The 19,345-nt window shown below is 57.2% G+C and overlaps 7 protein-coding genes across 7 annotated transcripts; 2 read left to right on the top strand and 5 right to left on the bottom strand.

Moving 5' to 3' along the window:
- Positions 1 to 52: 52 nt before the first annotated feature.
- Positions 53 to 5,927, bottom strand: BCV69DRAFT_291716 (hypothetical protein). Its single transcript, XM_025493763.1, has one exon. The coding sequence runs from the start codon at positions 5,565 to 5,567 to the stop codon at positions 306 to 308; it is 5,262 nt and encodes a 1,753-aa protein (XP_025350858.1). The 5' UTR covers positions 5,568 to 5,927; the 3' UTR covers positions 53 to 305.
- A 358-nt stretch (positions 5,928 to 6,285) lies between these two features.
- On the bottom strand, positions 6,286 to 9,695 carry BCV69DRAFT_279627 (hypothetical protein). The gene has a single exon (XM_025491317.1). It carries the CDS (start codon positions 9,220 to 9,222, stop codon positions 6,400 to 6,402), a length of 2,823 nt encoding a protein of 940 aa, XP_025350859.1. The 5' UTR covers positions 9,223 to 9,695; the 3' UTR covers positions 6,286 to 6,399.
- A 463-nt stretch (positions 9,696 to 10,158) lies between these two features.
- On the top strand, positions 10,159 to 11,923 carry BCV69DRAFT_279628 (glycoside hydrolase/deacetylase). Its single transcript, XM_025491318.1, has one exon. The coding sequence runs from the start codon at positions 10,413 to 10,415 to the stop codon at positions 11,736 to 11,738; it is 1,326 nt and encodes a 441-aa protein (XP_025350860.1). The 5' UTR covers positions 10,159 to 10,412; the 3' UTR covers positions 11,739 to 11,923.
- A 244-nt stretch (positions 11,924 to 12,167) lies between these two features.
- On the bottom strand, positions 12,168 to 13,469 carry BCV69DRAFT_279629 (hypothetical protein). Its single transcript, XM_025491319.1, has one exon. The coding sequence runs from the start codon at positions 13,041 to 13,043 to the stop codon at positions 12,234 to 12,236; it is 810 nt and encodes a 269-aa protein (XP_025350861.1). The 5' UTR covers positions 13,044 to 13,469; the 3' UTR covers positions 12,168 to 12,233.
- An 811-nt stretch (positions 13,470 to 14,280) lies between these two features.
- Positions 14,281 to 14,842, bottom strand: BCV69DRAFT_7898 (hypothetical protein). The gene has a single exon (XM_025495532.1). It carries the CDS (start codon positions 14,756 to 14,758, stop codon positions 14,453 to 14,455), a length of 306 nt encoding a protein of 101 aa, XP_025350862.1. The 5' UTR covers positions 14,759 to 14,842; the 3' UTR covers positions 14,281 to 14,452.
- Positions 14,653 to 16,747, top strand: BCV69DRAFT_254363 (glycoside hydrolase). Its single transcript, XM_025490555.1, has one exon. The coding sequence runs from the start codon at positions 14,960 to 14,962 to the stop codon at positions 16,409 to 16,411; it is 1,452 nt and encodes a 483-aa protein (XP_025350863.1). The 5' UTR covers positions 14,653 to 14,959; the 3' UTR covers positions 16,412 to 16,747.
- A 232-nt stretch (positions 16,748 to 16,979) lies between these two features.
- BCV69DRAFT_279631 (UDP-Glycosyltransferase/glycogen phosphorylase) lies at positions 16,980 to 19,184 on the bottom strand. Its single transcript, XM_025491320.1, has 5 exons — positions 19,025 to 19,184; positions 18,767 to 18,883; positions 18,262 to 18,669; positions 17,191 to 18,187; positions 16,980 to 17,094 (listed from the first exon to the last, which is right to left on the bottom strand). The coding sequence occupies exons 1-5, from the start codon at positions 19,083 to 19,085 to the stop codon at positions 17,049 to 17,051; spliced, it is 1,629 nt and encodes a 542-aa protein (XP_025350864.1). The 5' UTR covers positions 19,086 to 19,184; the 3' UTR covers positions 16,980 to 17,048.
- Positions 19,185 to 19,345: the final 161 nt, after the last annotated feature.

Raw genomic sequence — 19,345 nt, forward strand, 5'->3', positions numbered from 1 at the left:
AGACAGACAGACAGACAGACAGACAGACAGACAGACAGACAGACAGACAGACAGACAGACAGACAGACAGACAGAGAGGTAGGTATAGATACATTTTTTTTGGGCGCTCTGCGCTTGAAAATGTGAGTGTGTGGAGTGCGAAGCGGGTAAAGGGAGATGGGGAAAGAAGAGAAAGGGTGAGAAGCTTGTCCGTTGTGTTGAGATGCGTGTATGTGAATGTGGATGAAGCTCGAAAGTGAGCGCCTGAATAGCCTACCCGCTTCTCATCCAGTTGCTACCAGCACTGCCGCCTCCCCTCGACTAATCTACCTCGTAGGCGAGGCCTCATCGCACTTCTTCGCAATAATCTTCATCACCTCCAAGCTCCTCGCAACAACCGCGTGGCTCTCGGAATCAGGGGCAGTATGCTTGACCAGATCAGCCAAGAGCAAGAGGTAGCGCGGAGGTCGCTGCATAGGCATGATCGCCACGTCCAGTGCCGAGAGGGCTCGCACTGTGGAGCCGCCATACCCGCCTCCGCCACCGCCTCCAGTACTAATACCACTGGCGCTGCCTACGACGGAGGAGGGCTGTTCTGGTGAAGTGGACGGGGCGAGGGGCTGGAAAGGCGTTGAGGTGCCGGAGCGAGACCCACCGCGTGATAAAGCCCCGATCGATGCCGCATCGGTCGAGAAGCTCTGACGTCTTGAGAGCCAGCCGCCTCCGGTGATCGTGTCCGAGGACTGCTTGCGCTTGACGGCTGCAAGAGATCTCTTCGTGCTGGCTGCAAAGCCCCAAGGGGAGACTGGTCGAGACGGGGGCTGTACGTTCGCTGGAGCAGGCTCGGGGCTCTCTTCGAGAAAAGGATTATCTTCGATCTCGGTAGGTGAGGATGCGAGACCCACCTCGCCGACTGTGCTCATGGAGCTCTCGGGCTTGCTGCGCCGCCCGACTGGGGCGTGCAATGTCTGTTCTGCCGAGAAGGAGCGGCCTCGATACTTCAATGCCTGAGACGCGGGGCTGGACGGGGAGCTGTAGCTGATCGACCTCGCATGGCGACCGGGAGGGGTATTAGGGCGCCCAGTGATGCCAAGACCATTGTTGACTGCAGCGTCCCCAGAAGTCTCACTGATGCCCTCGGCAGCAGATACCTTGAACACAGAGCTATCGGTATCGATGGCAGGGTCCAGGAAGAGACGGTCCTTTGGCTTACCCTTTGGACCTTGAGTGATGCTCAGACTCTTCATAATGTCCTGAGCAGCCATGCTCCATGCCACAAAGGTAGCCTCCAGCTGCCGAGCGATGGACAGAAAGGCACTACCCACTCCCGCAGCCGTAGGGTTGGCATCGATGCGGGCAGCAAGACTGCGACTGAGCGCGATCAATTGAGGCAAGAGATTCCTCATCAATGGCAGATGTCGATCCGAGGCGACACTGGAAGAAGTCCTCGAGACGAGAGCGGACGAAGCAGACATGGTCAAATCAGCGCCCAGCAGTGAGGTGGAAGACTTGCGACGCGAGTGCGAAGCCGCCGGTGAGGTTGACGTCGCCGTGGCTTTCCTGCGTACTGCTGCCAAGAGAGTCTCGAGATGCCTCGCGTAAGACTGCTCAGTATTGAGGAGCTCTCGGATGACGAACAGAGCGCGCACTTCACGCTTCCACTCTTCGTCGTTGGTAAAGACGTCCGTCGTTTTGCCACTAGCATGGCCTACCTCAAAGAGGCGAACCGCGCTACCGAGAGGTGATGGCGTGGGAGCCTCTTGTTGCTCCTTTGGCTCAATCTCCACATTTAGCGCTTGGACACCGTTGCCATCGTTCGAAGGGAAATCTCCGCCGAGTCTCCCATCTGCGCTGGACGTTCGTCGATGCAAAGTAGGACGAGGCGGACCCAATTCAGCTTTTGCGCCAGTCGAGGTCGTCCGATCGGCAGATTTTGCCGGTGTAGGTGGCTTCGAAATGGCCTTAGACGCTGACTGTATATTGTTGGCTGCGTTCTCCTTGTGTTCGCGCCGAGCAGTCTCGAGCAAATTCATGAAGTCTCTGTCGTTCATTTCCTTCATCTGCTGACTGTGGCGACTCTTGGTCAAGCGTTGCCTTCCTGCGCTCTCGTCCCATCGGCCTTTGCTTGCGTCAGAAGCGTCCATTGCAGACGCCGATCGGATCATCTTCTTTGCGGAAGCGGTCGATGTGCTCGGAGGCGTTGCTTTGCTCTTCACAGGCTCTCCAGTAGTGGCTACTCGGCTCGGACCTGCGGCAGTCGGGAACGCGACTTCGCTCGTCAACCTCGAGTCGGTGCCATTCTCCGAAGCAGTGAGTGTCTTCGCAGTCGAGCTTGCTGCAGCACCTGCCCGCACAGCAGAGAGGGATGTCAAGGATCTCTTGCGGAGACGACCGAGGGCCGATGTGTTTGACTGCGCTCCAACGGCCGTTGTCGACCCGTTCGATGCACCTGCCGGCTGCGGGGCTTTCGTTATCGAAGCCGGGGCCTTTGGAGGGGGCAAAGGAGTCGGGCCTCCTTGTGCTCGCTGCTTGGCGATCTCTGCTGCTCGTTGTCGGCTAGCTACCGCTTCCTGGTGTCCTGTCACGATCTGAGTGGTGTCGGTCGATCGCTTGGCCGAATCTGCCTTGCTCAGGCCGACCATGCGTGCAGATCCAGCCGAAGGCCGTCTTTCGCGAGTCGGGCTTCGCCGCTCGCCAGCACTTGCTCCTTTTGCGTTACTTGAACTGCCCGCGCTTGCACCACCGTTCAAGGCTTTCCTTGCCGTGCTCGGGTGGAGAGGTGGCCCCATGGAAGTGCCATTGTCTTGTGTCGAGCCAGAGCGCCTGGTTGAGGTCGTTGATGCAGTCGATTCTTGAGAGCTGCTCTGCGTGCTTGATCGACCCCGTCCGCTGTCCATCTTGGGTTGAACATACATACCCGGGGGCCCAGAGGACGTAGGTATCCTGCCCTGAAGGCTGGGTCTCGGGTCGAAGATTGTACTCAGCGTCCTCCCAAGCGAGCTCGTGGTAGAGCGAGATTTAGAAGGGGTCTGAGTGGCGCCGCCAATGGGGACAACAGTCAGGCCTCGGGCTTCAGATCTCTTTGTGGCGCTCCCACGACGCGAAGACGTCAGCTCGCCAGAGTCCGGCGAAGACAGTGCATCGTGATACTGAGACATGTCTTCGCTGTTTGGGTCTGACAATGCCTCCAAGCGTTCCGGTTCCCCACCATCTCGGCCCTGCCGGGAATCTCTCTCGTCACTCTTTCGCTGCTCTGTCAGATCGAGTTCCGAAGCAACAGCTGAAGACCACATGCCTATGGTGGCAGGTGAAAGAGGAGTAGATGCCCTCGTCTCCTCACGGTCCGACAGCGCCGTATGAACTTCGGGTGTCTCAGATGTCCTCTTGGCGCCAAAGTGATCGGAGCTAGCGTCCCATCCTGTGCTGGCCGTGATTCCCTCAGCACTCGACTGCTTTGTGCCTTTGCGAATGGTCGTGGTCTGCCGGGACCCAGTAGAGGATGCAATCGAGGGTATAGGCGAGCGCCTCAGGATCGATGTGGTATCACTGCCTGATCGAGTGCTGTTGGGGCTCCTCACTTCTGCGCCAGAGCGGCCCTGTGGAAGCTGACTTCTTGGAGAACCACTGTATGACTGCTTGTCGGGGACAGCTAGCGATAAACGCGGACTGCTCTCATGACTTGGCATCGATGCACCATGATCACTTTTGCCCATGACGCGTGACCACCTCGACTGCCGCGGTCTCATGCTCACGCTCAGCGCTGGTGACAACCCACTCAATGCCGGAGCCCCATTTTCTGATGACGATCCGTACGCCCAGCTTTCCCTGGCGGCCTCGGGGCCTTCACCACCCTCCGACAAGGACTGCAGCTCACTCATAGTACTTGAGCGACTGTGGAGGAACGATGGCCTGGATGAGGGAGAAGCCCTCGGGCTCTTGTCCACGGCTCGAGAGAGAGAAGCTGGTTTGCGATGCCCAGATTCTTCGTGCAAGTACGCTTCGTCTCGAACGGGTGAGGCCACCCAATCTCCACTCTGTCTCGCGGAGAGAGAAGAAAGAGGCGACAGAGGCGCTGCAGGACCTTCCCTGGAGGGTGAAGCTGTTGTCACAGACAGCGATGGATCGTCACTTGGTCTGCGGCCAGACTGAGACACGGGAAAGCCGGCTCTGATAGGGGAGGCCTTTAGATCGGGAAGAGGAGGGGCCGAGGGACCTCCGGCTGCTGCTGCTGCTAGATTTGATTTCGACTTTCGTCGAAACAGGAAAGGGGAATGCGACCGGGCTGGAGGCGCAAACTTGAGCTCAGTGGGAGCCTGCCCGCCATTGAAGCTTGCTGCTCGAGTATGAGCGAGTTGACGACCCTCCTGATCTTCGCTCATGCTCGTCTTTTTCGTCCCAGCTGAGCTTCGTCTGAGGTACTTCGTTCCTTGACTGATCGCTGAACGCAATGCGCTGCGCGAGGGCGGTCTACCACCAAGCCCTGCAGAAGCTCCGTCTGACTCTCCTCGCTCGGATGGCGTCCTATCGGTTCCTTGACTACCCGGCGACGGCAACGGCTTATTCCAGCGAGACGTTTGACTCATTTGCCTGTCATTGTACCCTACCGGTTCGGCCTCTTTGTGAATGACATCCCCTACGGAATAAATCGTCGGCAACGCAGCCCCCTGCGTAGCTAATGGAAGAGGTTCCTCAGTCAGAGTGCGGGACCGAGAGCGGCGAATAGCGTAAGGATGTTCCATGTCTTCAAGCTCAGGAGGTGTAGTCGTCGGCACCTCTGCCACTTGCGCGACGATTGAGTGGGCGTCGTCGTTCATTGCCAATTTTGCAGGCGGTACTGGAGGTAAAGGCTCGAGTCCAGGACTCGTAGGTACCGTGCTTGCGGAGCTACCACTCCTTCCGAGGCTACTTATCGTCGACTCGCCTCCATCTTTGGTGAGCAGAGCAGCTCTCCCACTTCTGCTCGTTCTACGAGAGATGGAGGCGGTACGTAGACTGTCCCTCCCTGAGGATGAATAGCCCCCGTCTGTATTAGCTCCTTCAGACAGCTGGGAACGGACTGAGTGACTGCGATGAGGGTCTCCCGAGTTGCTGCTGCTCGCGATTGGGCCTAGAGGAGCCCCGCTCCGCGCAGAAGGCCGCACATCTCCAAGAGCAGCTGCTGAAAGGGGAGGTGCCTGGCGCGAGTTGCTATGCGACGAGGCCCTAGAATTCCTCACCTGCGACAAGGGCGAGTAGGAAGGGGACGAGGACGAGGAAGAGGAAGAAGCGGTCTGCGAAGCCTCGCGAGGCTGACTGCGACTACTGGAGAGATTGCTGGAAGGCTGATCTGATGAGGATGGAGAGACACGCCGGCCGATGGGAGATGGCGATCCTAGAGGTCGGGTTTCCTCAGCGCTTCTGCTCGAAGCCTTGTACGTCGAGGACGAGGCATTGGGAGGGGTCCTTCGAGACGAAGTAGCGCTCTGAGGCGTGGACCTCAAGCCAGAGCTATCGGACTTGATCGGCTTTGATAGTGCTCCTGCTGGAGACGAAGACGAAGAGGAATGAGACGAGGGACCGTCCGGAGCAGCGAGAGGATGGCCAGGCATGCCTCTCAACAAGTAAGCTTACTGTGTGTACTGCCTGTGGGAGTTGTACTGTGTAGAACGTTGGAGTGCTAAGCTATCAGCCCCATCCGTGCCTGACGAGGGATGCGACGGCGTGAGGGAGGGTCAAGGAGAATAAGCTCCAGCCGAACGTGCGGGGGGCGCTACGGAAAGGGTAGAGGGGCCAATTGTCGGCCCGGAAGGTAATTTTGATGACTGGTGAGGGAGTGGATGCTTTCAGTGTGACAGAAGCAGTAGGAGGTGAGCTGACCAGTAGCGTTTGAGAAGGAGAAGATGTAAAGGTGTGAAGAAGGATCCGTCAATGGGCGGCAAGAGACTCGAGGTGCACCCATTCACAGGTGGGGCAGCGTGCGGCGCATCTTCAGCGGATGCACCCGCTCGGCCGACTTCTCGTTCGTCGTCGTCCGTCTTCGAAAGGGTCCACGGCTGCCGCCCACGTCAGTCTGCCCCGCGCCTGGCGGACCTCGGGGCCAGGCGCAAGGCCCTTCTGCCGTGGCTGGCCCACTTGGCCAGATGGAAGCCAGGCGAGAATCGGGCACAAGAACAGAACCAAGGACCCATACGCCGGCGCACTTTTCATCATCCGCCTGGCCACCCACCATCTCCCCTCGTGGGTCACCAGCACAGCCGATGACCTTCCTCGCAGATCTGAGACAGCCAATTTATCACGTCCGGAAATACGCGAGGCCACTCCTCGTACGACTCGTACACTTCCATGAGATGCAACAATGACATAGGAAGCGTAATGAAGATATAGTACAACAGAGATAAATGTGGCCGCCCATACGTGCCGCCCTACGTCTCCAAGCCTGATTCATAGCCTTTCAAAGAAACTCTCCATTTGCGAAGGCATGTCTGGTACCCAACCGTCCGAGTCGCCGCTTTCTCCACCTTCACTCATGACCGAGGTAGCTGCAATGTTGTTCGCCGCCGCGTGGGAGCTGCTGCGAATCCCTCGCCTCCGATCGATGCCACCCTGAGGCCATTCGGTCATCTTCGTTCTCATCCTTTTGAGCACATCCATCGGGAGTACAGCCTCATCCTCGGTGTTCGAAGTATCTTGTGTGTCTGAACGAGGGCTTTTGTGGCTCTTCTTGCCACTGTCATCCTCTTCATCCCACGCTAAAGGCTGTGTAGCTTGACTGTCTGGCACAACTTCCTTCGACCAAGCCAGGATGGATGTGTCACGATAAGTCGGTGTTCCTCTCGCTCCTTTACTTGCGCTCGACAGTCCTTGGCCCTCCTTTGCGTCCCGCAATCCATCGACGAAACCCGAATCGTCCGCATCCCTCGCATCCTCAGCGTCCTCATCATCGGTCAAATGATCAGTCACATCTCGACTGAGAGGATGGTCGAAGCTCAATTCGGGCGCATTTGGGAGCGAAAGTTTCAGAGGTCTAGCAGCAGAACGTTTGGCACGTGTAGACTCGTCGAAGCCATAGTGACCAAGCGTAGGTTGCTGTTGCTCCCGATCGCCCGTTTGCACGCGCCTTGTGTCATTGAGGTTGAGCCCTTCCCAGGCGGCGTTGACAGTGGCCCAGCCTGTCGGTTTCTGTGTTGCTCGCTGAAGGAAAGGTACCGCTTGAGCGTCAACTCTTCGAGATGATCCGGTGCCCTTGTTCGGCGGCGGACGCGATACTAAGAGATCCTCCTCATCGTCATCTGAGGTATCGTCGGCGTCAAGGAACGGCAGCGGCTGTGTCTCTTCCACGGCTTCATCCTCCTTCTCGCTGCTCCTTCTGCTGCCGCTCTCAGGCGGGACATGCGTGCCCCGCAGCGATTGATCGATCGCTCTCGTCGGCAGTACAGTTTCATCTGCCTCATCGTCATAGTCACCCCCAAGCATTTGGGTCTCGCCCGGGGACTGCAGAGGTGAGGAAGAGTCTGCCGCGTACCCGCCCCCTCCCATCTCAACGTCAGAAGAGGATTCCTCCAGACGAGCCTCGCGGGCTCTCTTCTTCGAGTTGCTACGAGGACTCAAGCGGTTCACCGAAAGTAGATGGTCGCGAAGCTTTCGAGGAGTTGAAGCGTCACGGTCGCTCTGCCCTGAACGCTGCCTTGTTGAAGAGCCACGCCGATCGAGCGTCGTCTGTCTTTGGGCGGCCTCCTCCTCGTGCACGCGAGGAGTCGCGGGGCCACGGCTCCCGGAGTGCAACTTGTTCGGCAGTCTCCGGATACCGGCAGCTCGGATGTCGAAAGGGGTCGGAAGGGGAGCGCCGTCTTGCGTCTCGAGTGCGTAGACTTTGCGCTTCGATCGGGGAGATCGAATGGCAGGGAGCTCCGGGGTCGGAGTGGCGGGCAATACGTCCTTGGAGCGAGGCACCCCGGCAGACACTTGAGGGTGGCGAATGCTGGGGGTGGCCAAGTGACCGGGACGCTCCTGATCTTCATCGCCGCTCAATCCCGCGTCGGACAGAGCCGGCCGTGACTGCTCCTTACTGCTGTTGGGAATAGAGCGAGGCAAGAGAGGGGCCCGTTTTGAAAACAGCTGTGGAGTCATCATTGGTGTGATGGGACGCTTGCGGTAGGGCAGTTCGTTTTCGCTGTCAGCTGGAGGTGGCAAAGCTGCGCCAGACGCAACATCCACTACTTCTTTCTCCGGTCTCGAGCCTCGAGCCGGAGTCCGCGCTGCCGGTCTGGGCGAAGCAGGTCCTGACCGAGTTGTATCTGCATTTGACCATCTTCCAACGGTAAGACCCAGACTTCGGGCGATGGCCTCCTGCTGAGCTTTCTGGGCAATTGCCTGTTCCATGTTGCGCTTGATCTGCAGATCCCTCTCCGTGGGTTTCGACCCAGCCGAGGTGCGATATTGAGGCAGCTTGAGAGCTGCGTCCCTCTCCCAGGGTAGCATGGAGAGTTCGGACAGGGAATCGTGTAGCCACGGCGTCTCTTGAAATGGCGAGGAGGGCTCCTTGACGGCAGCACGCTGAGCAGGCGATCGAGGTGGGACAACCGCCCGGACCGCTTCGCCTGCCTGAGCCGTATGAGGACGTCGAGGGGCGGCAGACGCTGAAGCTTGCTTGTTCTTACTAGCTTCGTCGGAGGTCTCCTTCTGACGACGCGGGGAAGACGAAATCACAGCAGGGTTTTCCTCATGACGCCCAGTGAGGACACGAGCTCTCCTCATCCAGGCCTCTTCTTCCTCCAGCTCGTTGCTCGAAACGCTTTCGCAGGCAGATTGCACAGCGTTCTGAGTACTGGGCCTGGGCGCCTTGAGGGTGGATGGGGGCGCCTTCCCGAGCATACTGGCGTCAGGTGAGGTACGCCTCCTCTTGGAATTCCGAGATGGTCCACTGCCAGCAACGTCTGCTGGATAGTTCGTTCCGCCCCTGATGTGATCATCAGCGGATGCCGATGACGATGACGGCGCCGCTGCAGTAGAGCGTGGGGTCGATGCAGACGTGGCGGGTGATGAGAAGTAATGCGGCAGCTGGGTCTGGACCCGCCGGTTGGCTGGGGTACCGCCGCTCCTGTTGGCCCCACCCTGTACGCCCGTCATACGCCTGTCATCAGTCTGGCGAATATGTGAGACTCTACTGATGGGCTTTGAGGTAGTCACAGCAGCTGTACGAGGGTATCGCTGAGACGCGTAGGGAGGCGCCTCCACAGACAAGGACAAGCGTGGATGAGAGCCCATTGGCGGTGGCGATTCTGTCGTAGGCGCCTTCAGGTTGTGATACCTATTGACGCAGGTAATGAGCCGAGTCACGCATCTGTGAGAGAGCTGACAGAAGAGCGGCAACGGTGTGATATGTGATGGAGGTAGGGAGAAGAGTTCTTAGAGTGCGGTCGCCCTGAATGGTGGAAGCTGGGAACTTTCCTAGGCGAACGCGTCTTTCCGAGTCCCGTTCCGTCTCGAAAGCTCGCAAGGAACGGAAGGACACGAGCCACTCTGCCCTCACGTGGACTTGACTATAGTTGGCGCGCCTGCCCCCTCATGGTACGCAATTGCCTGCGTAAAAGTGACTGTCGAGCCACGAAAGAGCAATCATCGCCCTTCCGGATGAGGATGTCCAGTCCTCATTCGCAACGGAGCAAGGACCAGGCACTAAAGACTATTCCTCCGACGCGCGACTTGCGTCAGTGAGGGGTGCAAGTCCGAACAATCACTTTACAAGCAGGGCGAGGCACTCGTCCATCGAGGAGATCCGCTGCGACAACGCGTTCTATATCCAACATCCTTTGGCGCTGCCAAGGATCGGCCGAGGTGACGATGACGACGGCGATAGGGGCGAGCTGAGGCAGTTGTTGACGGTTGCATCTACCTCGACCTCGGAACTGCACCGACGCGATCCTAAGCGAAGTGACCGAGACTCCATTCCGCCAAGCCCCGACGCAGAAGCAACGCTCTGTAGCGGGAAGAGATTCCGACTAACGGCGCGAGCATGGCGGGCGCCATTGAACCGAACATCTCGGGAGACCTCCGCGAACCTTGGCCCGATGGCTTGCTAGAGAGGGCAAACTCAGCACTCCCATTCTCAGCCAGCCGGCGGGAAGGGGAGGACCGGGCAGTATTGACCCGATGTCCAAGGTGTGTGGGCCCCGAACAAATTTCCTCTTGCCTGGGCCTTACCAGAAATATGCGGGCTCCATGTGCAATCTATGCCATTGTGCAGTCAGAACTCGCTTAGATCGACGGTAGTACCTCGAACTTCCGCCGACGGTGCCCCCGCTTCGCCCCTTTCCTAGAATGCCCCTCTGCCTCCCCCTATCTCTCTCTACTTCCCTTCTCCGTAGACTCTAGCCAGTATATAATCGTCGTAGAATCTCCTGCCCCATTCACCCTGTCGCCGTCCTGCCATTACCTTGCAGTGCTCCTTCTCCAGCATGACGAGTATGAAGCTCTCCCTCCTTCTAGCTCTGCTTGCTACCCTCTCCCTCGTTCCCCAGGCATCAGCAGCCATCCCTGCACACTTGCATCCCAAGCGTCATCTCTTCGAGAATCCGCACAAGGAGACTGTAGTCAAGCGGCAGCAGAACCCAAACAGGACTTATCCGACGGCGTACGCAGTACCTTCACCGAGCTTGCTGCCTCAAGCTTGGACGGACGCTCTCAATGAAGCTATCAGCAATGGCAAGATCCCCAATATCCCCTCCTCTACGGTGACCTCCAGCGGCGGCATCGTCTACCCCAGTGGCTATTCTGACAAGCAGATTGGATCCTGGACCAACAGCAAGATTGTCGGCCCGAATGACATTGCAGACGCACCTGAGGGTGTGTGGGGTGTCGACTTTGACGATGGGCCCGTTGGACAGAGTGTGAACCTATACAAGTATTTGCAATCGCAGAACCAGTCAGCCACTCACTTTCTCATTGGCACCAACATCGCAACGCATCAAGACGCATTTGATCAGCTCGCTCAGATGGATCAGCAGATGGCAGTGCACACTTGGTCGCACAGCCTCCAGACGGCTCTGACCAATGAGCAGGTGCTCGGCGAGCTCGCCTGGACTATGCAAATCATCTACGACCGTTCAGGAAAGATCCCCAACCTGTGGAGGCCACCTCAGGGAGACGTCGACAATCGGGTGCGCGCCATCGCTGAGGAAGTCCTTGGGCTACAGTGTGTCCTCTGGGTCGCAGACTCAAACGACTGGTGCCTCGGCGCCGACTATAAGACTGAGTGCCCACCAGACAACACAATCGGGGCTTCGTACGAGTCTGTCGCGTCATACATCAAGACTCACGTCACTGGAAGTAAGAGCCCAGGCATCATCCTCCTAGAGCACGAGATTGAGGCCCCTTCTCTTTCTCTCTTCCAAGGGTACTACCCCACTCTTCGCGAAAATGGCTGGACCCCTGAGCCCATTGGCAACTTTGATCAGGCCAAGGCTTGGTATGCCAATGGCCTCAATGCCTCTACGCCGACAACGGGGCAGACGGGGATGCTTCTGGCCAACCAAGTGAGCGCCACCTCCAGTTCTAGCTCAAGTAGCACCAGCAGCTCAACCGGCACCTCAATGACGACAGGTACTCAGAGCAGCAACGGAGCTCAGCCGACATCATCAACGATGTCCGCTACTGAAGCATCGCAAAGTGAAGGCACCACCAGCAGCACCAACGGCGCCATGTCAGCCCTCGGCCTGGACCAGTCTCTCTGCGCTGTGGCCTCGCTGGCTATATCAGCAGTGCTTGCCGCTCTCGTTTTGTAAACCCCCATGGACAAACTTCTCCTTCTTCTCGGTCCTCAATATTCCCTTACTCTTCATGTACCTCACCATTTGTATAATCATTTCTTCTTACACCCACCGCCTTCTGCTTAGTGGACTACCCGCTCTAGCATGCTCTGCACTAGACGCTTCTCCTTGCGGGCCCTTCTTACGTAGACGGCCCAGGACAATAACTCAGTCTCAATCTCATCTAATCTACATTAAGCATTCACTGTCGATCGTCATCGTCGTCTGTCTCAAGCGTGTGCCCCTCATCAGCCTGACCAGAACTTGACAGACCCCATCGAGCCTCGGATGCCTTCTTCAGAGCGGACTACCTCGAAGTGGACTCACTGAGTCAGCTTGTTGGGCGTCGGCGGCTCTCCACTCTCAATGTGTTGAACCTGCGCCATACGCCATGGACATTCAATGACAGCCTGTGACCCTTGTATTATCAGTAATAAGAGAGACAACATCGAAACAGGAAAATACAAGCTTTCAGATGCCCAGAGAGCCCTTGAGAGAGAAGACTGTGCCCACCACGGCGCCCACGACGAGCTGATAGATGCCTCGCTGTCGACTAGCATATACCATCTTCTGATCAAACACGTATGCTGAACTCGCGTCCTGCTTGACAAAGCTGCTGTAGGACTCTCGCAGCTTCTCAAACGAGACGGCGAGGAACGATCCTAGCTCATCAACAGAGTCAAAGAGGAACTCTTCCAGTCCGCCATCGATGATGTTGCCGTGTCCGATGTCGAAAGGGGTGTTCTTGAAGAGACTTGCAGTCTCCCCCCGTGTCAGACACAGCGAGAGGTGTCGCTGGTACAGCTTCGGCTGAATAGGCAGCGAGCGTACCAAGTCCCGGTGCTTATCCCAGCTGGCACGGAATGCTTCATCAGAAGCTGGGGACAGCAGACACAGTAGCCGGACCTGACCTGATTGCCTGACCTGAATGTCCTCTTCCTCGAGATTGTCGGTGACGTACACTCGATTCGGCTCGGCAAAGACGTGTGCGCCAGCCTCGTTCTGATACACGCTGGACCCGAAAAGGCCCCGCATCACACCGGTAGAAGGCCAGGTCAATTGGGCGGAGCTGAACATTTCTACAGGACCTTTGGGCAAGGGCAGGCGGAGGTCGGGCCTCTCCCGACGCAGAGCAGGTGCAAAGCCCTGAATATACTCGTGCAGGATTCCCGTATTAGCAGCGGTTGCGCCCGTCTGCTGTGCGTGAACAGTGTGGAACTCATGCAGGAACTGCTCTTCTGATTGGCCTGGGAGATTCTTCGACAGGATAGTGAGCCTCATTTTGGGCCACTTCTGGCATGTATGCACAGCTTGCGTCTCAGAAGGCTAGGCAGTCAGGGGATTCTCTTGGCGTTCGAAGGGCGGACTGCAGTAGAGTGTGAGCTTTTTTTTTTCGCATTGGCCAAAGGACGCGTCGGCGATGTGGGCGGGAATCACAGCCCAAGAAAGAGCCTCGCGAATCCGAGGCGTTGGAGGGCAGCGGACATCATCCACGGCTGTTGAGTGCCGCTGCTGATTGCGGGTGCATATGTCATGACATTGGCTGCACAAGTGTGATGGCAGTGTTTGTGCAAAGTCAAGAGAAGCATTCGGGCAATAGATGTTCTCGAAAGAGGCGCGCAGCGTCGTGGGTCCTTCGATGCACTTGGCGAAAGCGTGAAGGTGGTGCAGTCCGAAGGAAGGGGTCGCGGCATTTTTCCCACCTTGGACGCCTCATCACACCGTCTGGAATGGAGGGGAAGAGGCACTACCGATCACACCAAGGCAATCTATAGCCATCACAGGAACGGTGAAACCGTAGCCGAAGACGCAAGCGAGAGGAAAAGGCCTTACCCATGCGATGGTCTGTGTCACTCAATTCAGGTCATCTAGGTCATCAGCTACTCCCGTCGTTGTGTTGATTTGGCATTGACATGGAAGACGATGTACCTTGATCCAAGGGGTTGGTGGGTGGTGGGGGTCCGGCCTGTCCCGTCGTCGGGTAAAGGGGCCGACAGGGGTGGGTGTGATTGGGGGAGGGCTGGCTTTCGCATCCCGCCTTGCCATGCCTGAGTCAGGGGAGCGAGGCGTGGGCCAAGGGATGCACGCCTGCGCCTCTGCATCAAATACACACAGGCACACACGCCCGCCCTTGAACACTGGTAGACTGCGACCAAGACCCTGACTCAGCGCGGCCCGTTGGCTTGGCCTTGGCGAGACGAGGTTCAGATCCAGCCGCCGACGAGGGCCAAGGAGCCCCGACGTAGGCCTGGCATTCGGCACCACCAGTGCTCCCCTACGGCCCCCTTTAGGCGAGGAATCCCCGACGGACAGAAGCGACAGAGGTGCAAGAGCAGAGGAGGCCATCTCCTCAAAACAATGTTTCCGCACCCGCAAGGGCAGAGGCACCTCAGGGGATACATCCACTTCGCCCAGGCTGCTGCTGGTGTGGCGCGCTGTGGAATTCTACTTTGACTGAAGGCGCACGGGGGGACCCGCTGGACACACACTCACACACACACACTCTTACCTACCACTGCTCCCTCACGCCTACCTCCGCCGCTGTCCTACCTCCGACTCTTCATCTACCGTCGGTTTTATTTCCCCACTTCTCACCTTGCCTCTATCTTTTGCCGTCACTCTTGGCATTCCTCATTCTCTCCCTTCTCTCCTCACCTTACCTACTTCTACTGCTTGGTTCCCTCTCTCCCTCACCCCCCAACCTCGTTGCCACGCTCGTCCTCCTCCCCTCCTCCCTCTTTACTCCCTTCATCTTTCTGTAGCTTTAGTGACCTACCCGTCGTTACTGTTGCATTTCTGCTCTCGCAATCGTTGCAAGTTTCATACACATCTAATACTGCCCCGTCAGAATGGTCAAGCGCCACTCTAACTCGGATGGAACACAGACACCAGAGGAGGGTGCTTACCAGCAGGAGAAGTTCGCTGTGAGTCAGCCGTGATATTGATGGCATCACCAAGCGACGTACTGTCTCTGTGACGATATGCTGACCGACCATCGCTCCACTCCCTCCTTTTCACCCCATGCCTGCCCTCATGCCGCCCTCTGCTACCCCTTATATGCGCTGTACTTTCACCCCACCTAACAGGGCGCTGGTGGTGGCAGCTGGCTTGCTCGCCACAAGCTCCTTGCCGGTCTTGTAGGTGGTGCCATTGTGCTCGCCATTGCTCTCGGTGTTGGTCTCGGTGTCGGACTGTCGATGTCCAATGACAACAGCTCTAGTGATACCTCAGGTTCGGATAGGGCAGGCAGCGGTGGCAGCTCTAGCAGTGGTTCCAGCAGTGGCTCTACCGGTACAGCCACCAGCTCGGGCGCAGCTGCAGCAGCTACTAGCACGGCCCCCACAACGCTCGCAAAGTGGAACCTGACTGACTCTAACAACAAGATGTACGGTGTCTCGCTGGGCAACTGGCTTGTCATCGAGAGATGGATGGACGAGGACTGGATGGTTCAAACCGGTGGCTCCGACGCTTGGGATGAGTGGACTCTGACCGAGAACCTTGGCAGCGACGCTGCCAGCGTTCTGACAGAGCACTGGAACTCCTGGATTACCGAGGAGGAGCTCGACACCTTCAAGTCCGCCGGCATGAACCACGTCCGCATCCCCGTTGGATACTGGGCCTTCATCCCTGCTGCGTCTGGAGAGCCCTATCTCGCCATGTCTGGTCAGACAGATCAGCTGACAAAGATGCTGGGCTGGCTCAATGCTCGTGGCATGTACGCTTCCATTGACCTGCACGGTATGCCAGGATCCCAAAATGGTGATCAAGCCTCCGGCCACAATACTTCCAAGGTCGAGTGGTTCACGGACACCAATCAACAACTGTCATACCAGACTCTCAATGCCACCATTGCCTACATCAAAGCCAGCGAGTATGCCTCCACTGTCAGTTCCATCGGTGTTGTCAATGAGCCCCGACCAAGTCACTACAGCTTCTCTTCTTCGGAGGCATCGGCCAACTGGGACACTTTGGAGAACTACTACGAGACGGCTTACCAGATCTGTCTCGAGGCTGAGATTCCCATGCTCTTCCACCACGGATTCTGGAGTGGTTCTGGTACTCCTGCCAACCACTGGCGAAGCTTCGCAACAGGCAAGAACCCGAACTACCTTGGTTACGAAGACCACCCATACCCGGGTTGGTTCACTCCCCAGAACAATTCGGAATCGTACATGAAGGACAATGCGTGCGACATTATCCAGGGCGCTGTTGGCTACCCTGTCCCTATGCTCATCACCGAGTGGTCTTCGATCAACGGTGTGTACAGTGATAGCTGGACTCAGCAGTGGACCAACATCCAGCTGGCCGGATACGCATGGTCTGGCGGTTCGATCTTCTGGTCGGGCAAGGTGATGAACTCGACTACGCAGATTCTCTCTCTGCCAAATGAGCTGCAAATGCTCTACAGCGGTATCACTCTCATCCAGGCTGGTATCCTGCCCATTCCCTCTTCCAGCACTGAAAGCAACGTCGACTTCCTGTCCTCGCTCTCAGGAGCCAATGGGTGCGGCACTTTCCAGACTGACACATGGACCAACCCCAGCACTTCTGGTTCAAGCTACAATGAGAGGAGAAGTCTGGACGACCGCAGTCTCGGCATCGACTCTGCCAGCTTGCTCAAGAAGAGGCTGCAAGACTCTGAGAACTAGACGACGGATCCTGACCACAGACGGCCAGTAGAAGAAGGAAATCACATTTCTCCCCCTTCACGTTTCTTCCCCTTCTTTTCCCTCCCCCTCTCCCCCCACATGGACTCTATCTGCTTTCCCTTTCTCACCCGCTCGTCATCATCATCTTGTCCAGCTCCATCTCTTCTCGTATCTTACGCCCTGCCTCTTTTCTACTCAACAAGGTCCGTCTCTGCACTCTACGCTTCCCGTCCACGTCTTGCTTGCTTGCTCGCTCGCTCGCTCGCTCGCCCCCGATTTTCCTCCCTTGTATTTTCTGAGCGTGCGAGGCATTCTACTTTCTTGCCGCCGATGCGGACGGCCGCTGCAAGTTCAGCCAATGATATTATCCCTTGATCTTACCCTTGTGTGTCTGCCGCTGCTTGCACTGAAGTGAGTCAGACTACCTTTCTCGTTGACAAATCTGACAGAGCCTGAGCCTATGGTACTTGTGTGATCTGATGCATTGCAGCACATGTTGAGATAGGAGAGCATGCATGGAACACGGCGACGAAACATCCGTAGCGGGTGGAGCCGCATCTCCCTCTCACTCCTCTTGACCTGCAGCGCTCCCCGTCCCTCGCCTCGATCACTTCTCCTCCAGTCGCCATTGGGCGCATCAGCCTCGTAGGGACGGCCCGTACTTGTAGCGCATATAGATCCATCTGCAAATGCAAAAAACAAGTCGAGTTCAGTGTGTTTGTTCGTCACGGCTTGAGCGCATGTCTTCTGTGCCCTACATCACATCACTGGCTACTCACGCAGACATCATCACCACGAGCGCTCCAACGAAGCTGGCCATCTGGTAGAAGCCCTCATCTCCTCTCACAGTCCCCTTTGCCTCGGCTTCAGTCAAGACCTTTTCCAGCGCAGAAGTCATGGCCTCGAGAGAGAATCGTTCCTTGACTCTACTCTTTGCCGTTTCCCCCATCTTGGCACGATCTGTAGCAGGCGCAGAGAGGAGACACACAAGAGCCCCGGTCCAGACGGTTGCAGAGGGATGGCGGAGTAGACCTGTTCCCGTCTCGAGGTTGGTGAAGCTGCTTGAGGTGGAGTCCCAGACGGCATCTACGATGCTCTCCATGGGTCCGCCAGTGTTGGTCGCCAGGACGGGGAGACCGCAGGCCATTGCTTCGAGGGGCACGATGCCAAAGTGCTCATCGGTGGGAGTGTACAAGAGGGCTTGTACAGAGGGGTTCAGCAGGAGGGTGTTCAGCAGCGCACCTGGAAGGCTTGGGAGGAAGATCACGCTGACAGACTTGAGGCCTGCGAGGTCTGGGTCCTTCTGACCTGGTTGAGTAGTGAAGAAGAGGGTAGTGTGCGAGAGTCCCAGTTGCGTGGCCTGCTTCTGCAGCTCGCTCAAGGTGGCAATGTTATCCTGTACCCTCCTGTCGTAGCCACCTGCAATGACCAGCCGATGCGAGCTAATGTCGACGCCTTGACCTGCGAGCTCCTTCTGAGCCCCGGCAAAGGCCTGCAGGGCTAGACCTACGTTCTTCTTGGCTTCGAAGCGGTTGATGGAAATCAATGTTGGACGATCGCTCGCAGTCACCACCTCCTCAACGGCCTTCTGGACAGCCGAAGACTCGCCAATCTCTCCTTTGAATTTCCTCAAGACCGCCGTCACCTTGTCGGCATCGTAGGTCGATGTGTCGATGCCGGGGTACAGCACCCGAGGGTTTCTCCGTAGACGGAAGAACGATTTGACAAAGTGCTTCTGAGTGAACTCTGAGTTGACGCAGATCTTATCCGAGTAGTCTGTAGAGGGGGAGAGATACGTCAGCCTGACTTCGAACCTACTTAAGTCACTGCTTCACCGAGATGTCGCTCACCCATGGTCGCCTCCTCGATGAGGTCCAGCGGCAGCCTATAAAGCTTCCTGATCGCGCTAGGTCCAGATTGTCCACGAGCAATCGCACGCTGCTTGGCTATACTGTTACTGATATCCTTGTCGGGAAAGTGGCAGTAGAAGACGACCCTCGTCCCTCCGAGAAGCTTGATCCAAGGAACTCCAAACGCCTGCTGGTCCATGAATACCACATCGAAGGACGCAACGGGCGGGCAGCTGCTGAGGAGGCTATAGGTCCATCGTGGGAAGGTACCAGGAGATTGAAAAATCAAGAGTGAGAAGAGAAGCTGTAGAACGAGAGAGAGCTGCTGAATGATGGCGCAAATGGAGTGGAAGCTGCCCGCTATTGAGCGGGGAAACAGTGTCTTCATGTGATGCACCAGCAGGGTGCCTACCATCGCATCAATGGGAAGGAAGAGCGGTCAGCATGAGAAACCTCCTGCTATATCACTTTCTGGGATCTACAGATACCTTCAGTCAGTACTCACCGTCCCTCGTCGGCTCAAAGCAATGCTTCGGATCATGGTAAGAAGTGAAGATCTCCACTTCATGACCCCGCCTCTGCAGTCCTACTGCCGCATCTACAATGAGTCTCTCAGCACCGCCTATATGAGCCGCGAGAGCAGGTTCATTGGCAAGCAGAAGAGCAGATGAGAGGTGAAGGAAGGTCAGACCATGGAACGGGATACATCATCGCAGCACAGCTCGAAGTGCTGTCCACTTCCACCGAGCAAGAGGGAACGTACCAATACCCAGATCAGGGTGGATGAAGGCTATGCGCAACCTGCGATCGGACGTCTGATCCATGGCGAGGATCGTGAAGATGTGTGAAGGGCTTACGGAAGAGAAAGCTACGAAAGCTACGATGCTAGCGCCGTAGGAAGATGGTCAAGAGGAGCCAGAGCGCGAAGCTGGTGTCTGGGGTCCACACATCAGACGGCGACCTGCACTCGCCTCGCTTCCGCACCGGGCAACGCGGGGTCGGAACGGCATCTGGACGCGCTGCACCCAACTTCTCCGGAGAGTCCACACTGGAATGCAACGATGATGACAGACGACCGTGCGGC

The sequence above is a fragment of the Pseudomicrostroma glucosiphilum genome, assembly GCF_003144135.1.
Source record: "Pseudomicrostroma glucosiphilum strain MCA 4718 unplaced genomic scaffold BCV69scaffold_1, whole genome shotgun sequence".
NCBI lineage: Eukaryota > Fungi > Basidiomycota > Exobasidiomycetes > Microstromatales > Microstromataceae > Microstroma > Microstroma glucosiphilum.

Bases quoted from the DNA above. Each gene is read 5' to 3' on its own strand.
- BCV69DRAFT_291716 (XM_025493763.1), bottom strand. From the start codon at position 5,567: ATGCCTGGCCATCCTCTCGCTGCTCCGGACGGTCCCTCGTCTCATTCC.
- BCV69DRAFT_279627 (XM_025491317.1), bottom strand. From the start codon at position 9,222: ATGGGCTCTCATCCACGCTTGTCCTTGTCTGTGGAGGCGCCTCCCTAC.
- BCV69DRAFT_279628 (XM_025491318.1), top strand. From the start codon at position 10,413: ATGACGAGTATGAAGCTCTCCCTCCTTCTAGCTCTGCTTGCTACCCTC.
- BCV69DRAFT_279629 (XM_025491319.1), bottom strand. From the start codon at position 13,043: ATGAGGCTCACTATCCTGTCGAAGAATCTCCCAGGCCAATCAGAAGAG.
- BCV69DRAFT_7898 (XM_025495532.1), bottom strand. From the start codon at position 14,758: ATGGTCGGTCAGCATATCGTCACAGAGACAGTACGTCGCTTGGTGATG.
- BCV69DRAFT_254363 (XM_025490555.1), top strand. From the start codon at position 14,960: ATGTCCAATGACAACAGCTCTAGTGATACCTCAGGTTCGGATAGGGCA.
- BCV69DRAFT_279631 (XM_025491320.1), bottom strand. From the start codon at position 19,085: ATGGATCAGACGTCCGATCGCAGGTTGCGCATAGCCTTCATCCACCCT. The intron at 18,884-19,024 runs GTACGTTCCCTC...CGGCTCATATAG, and splicing joins CCACCCTGATCTGGGTATTG to GCGGTGCTGAGAGACTCATT. The intron at 18,188-18,261 runs GTGAGCGACATC...CCCCCTCTACAG, and splicing joins CATCGAGGAGGCGACCATGG to ACTACTCGGATAAGATCTGC.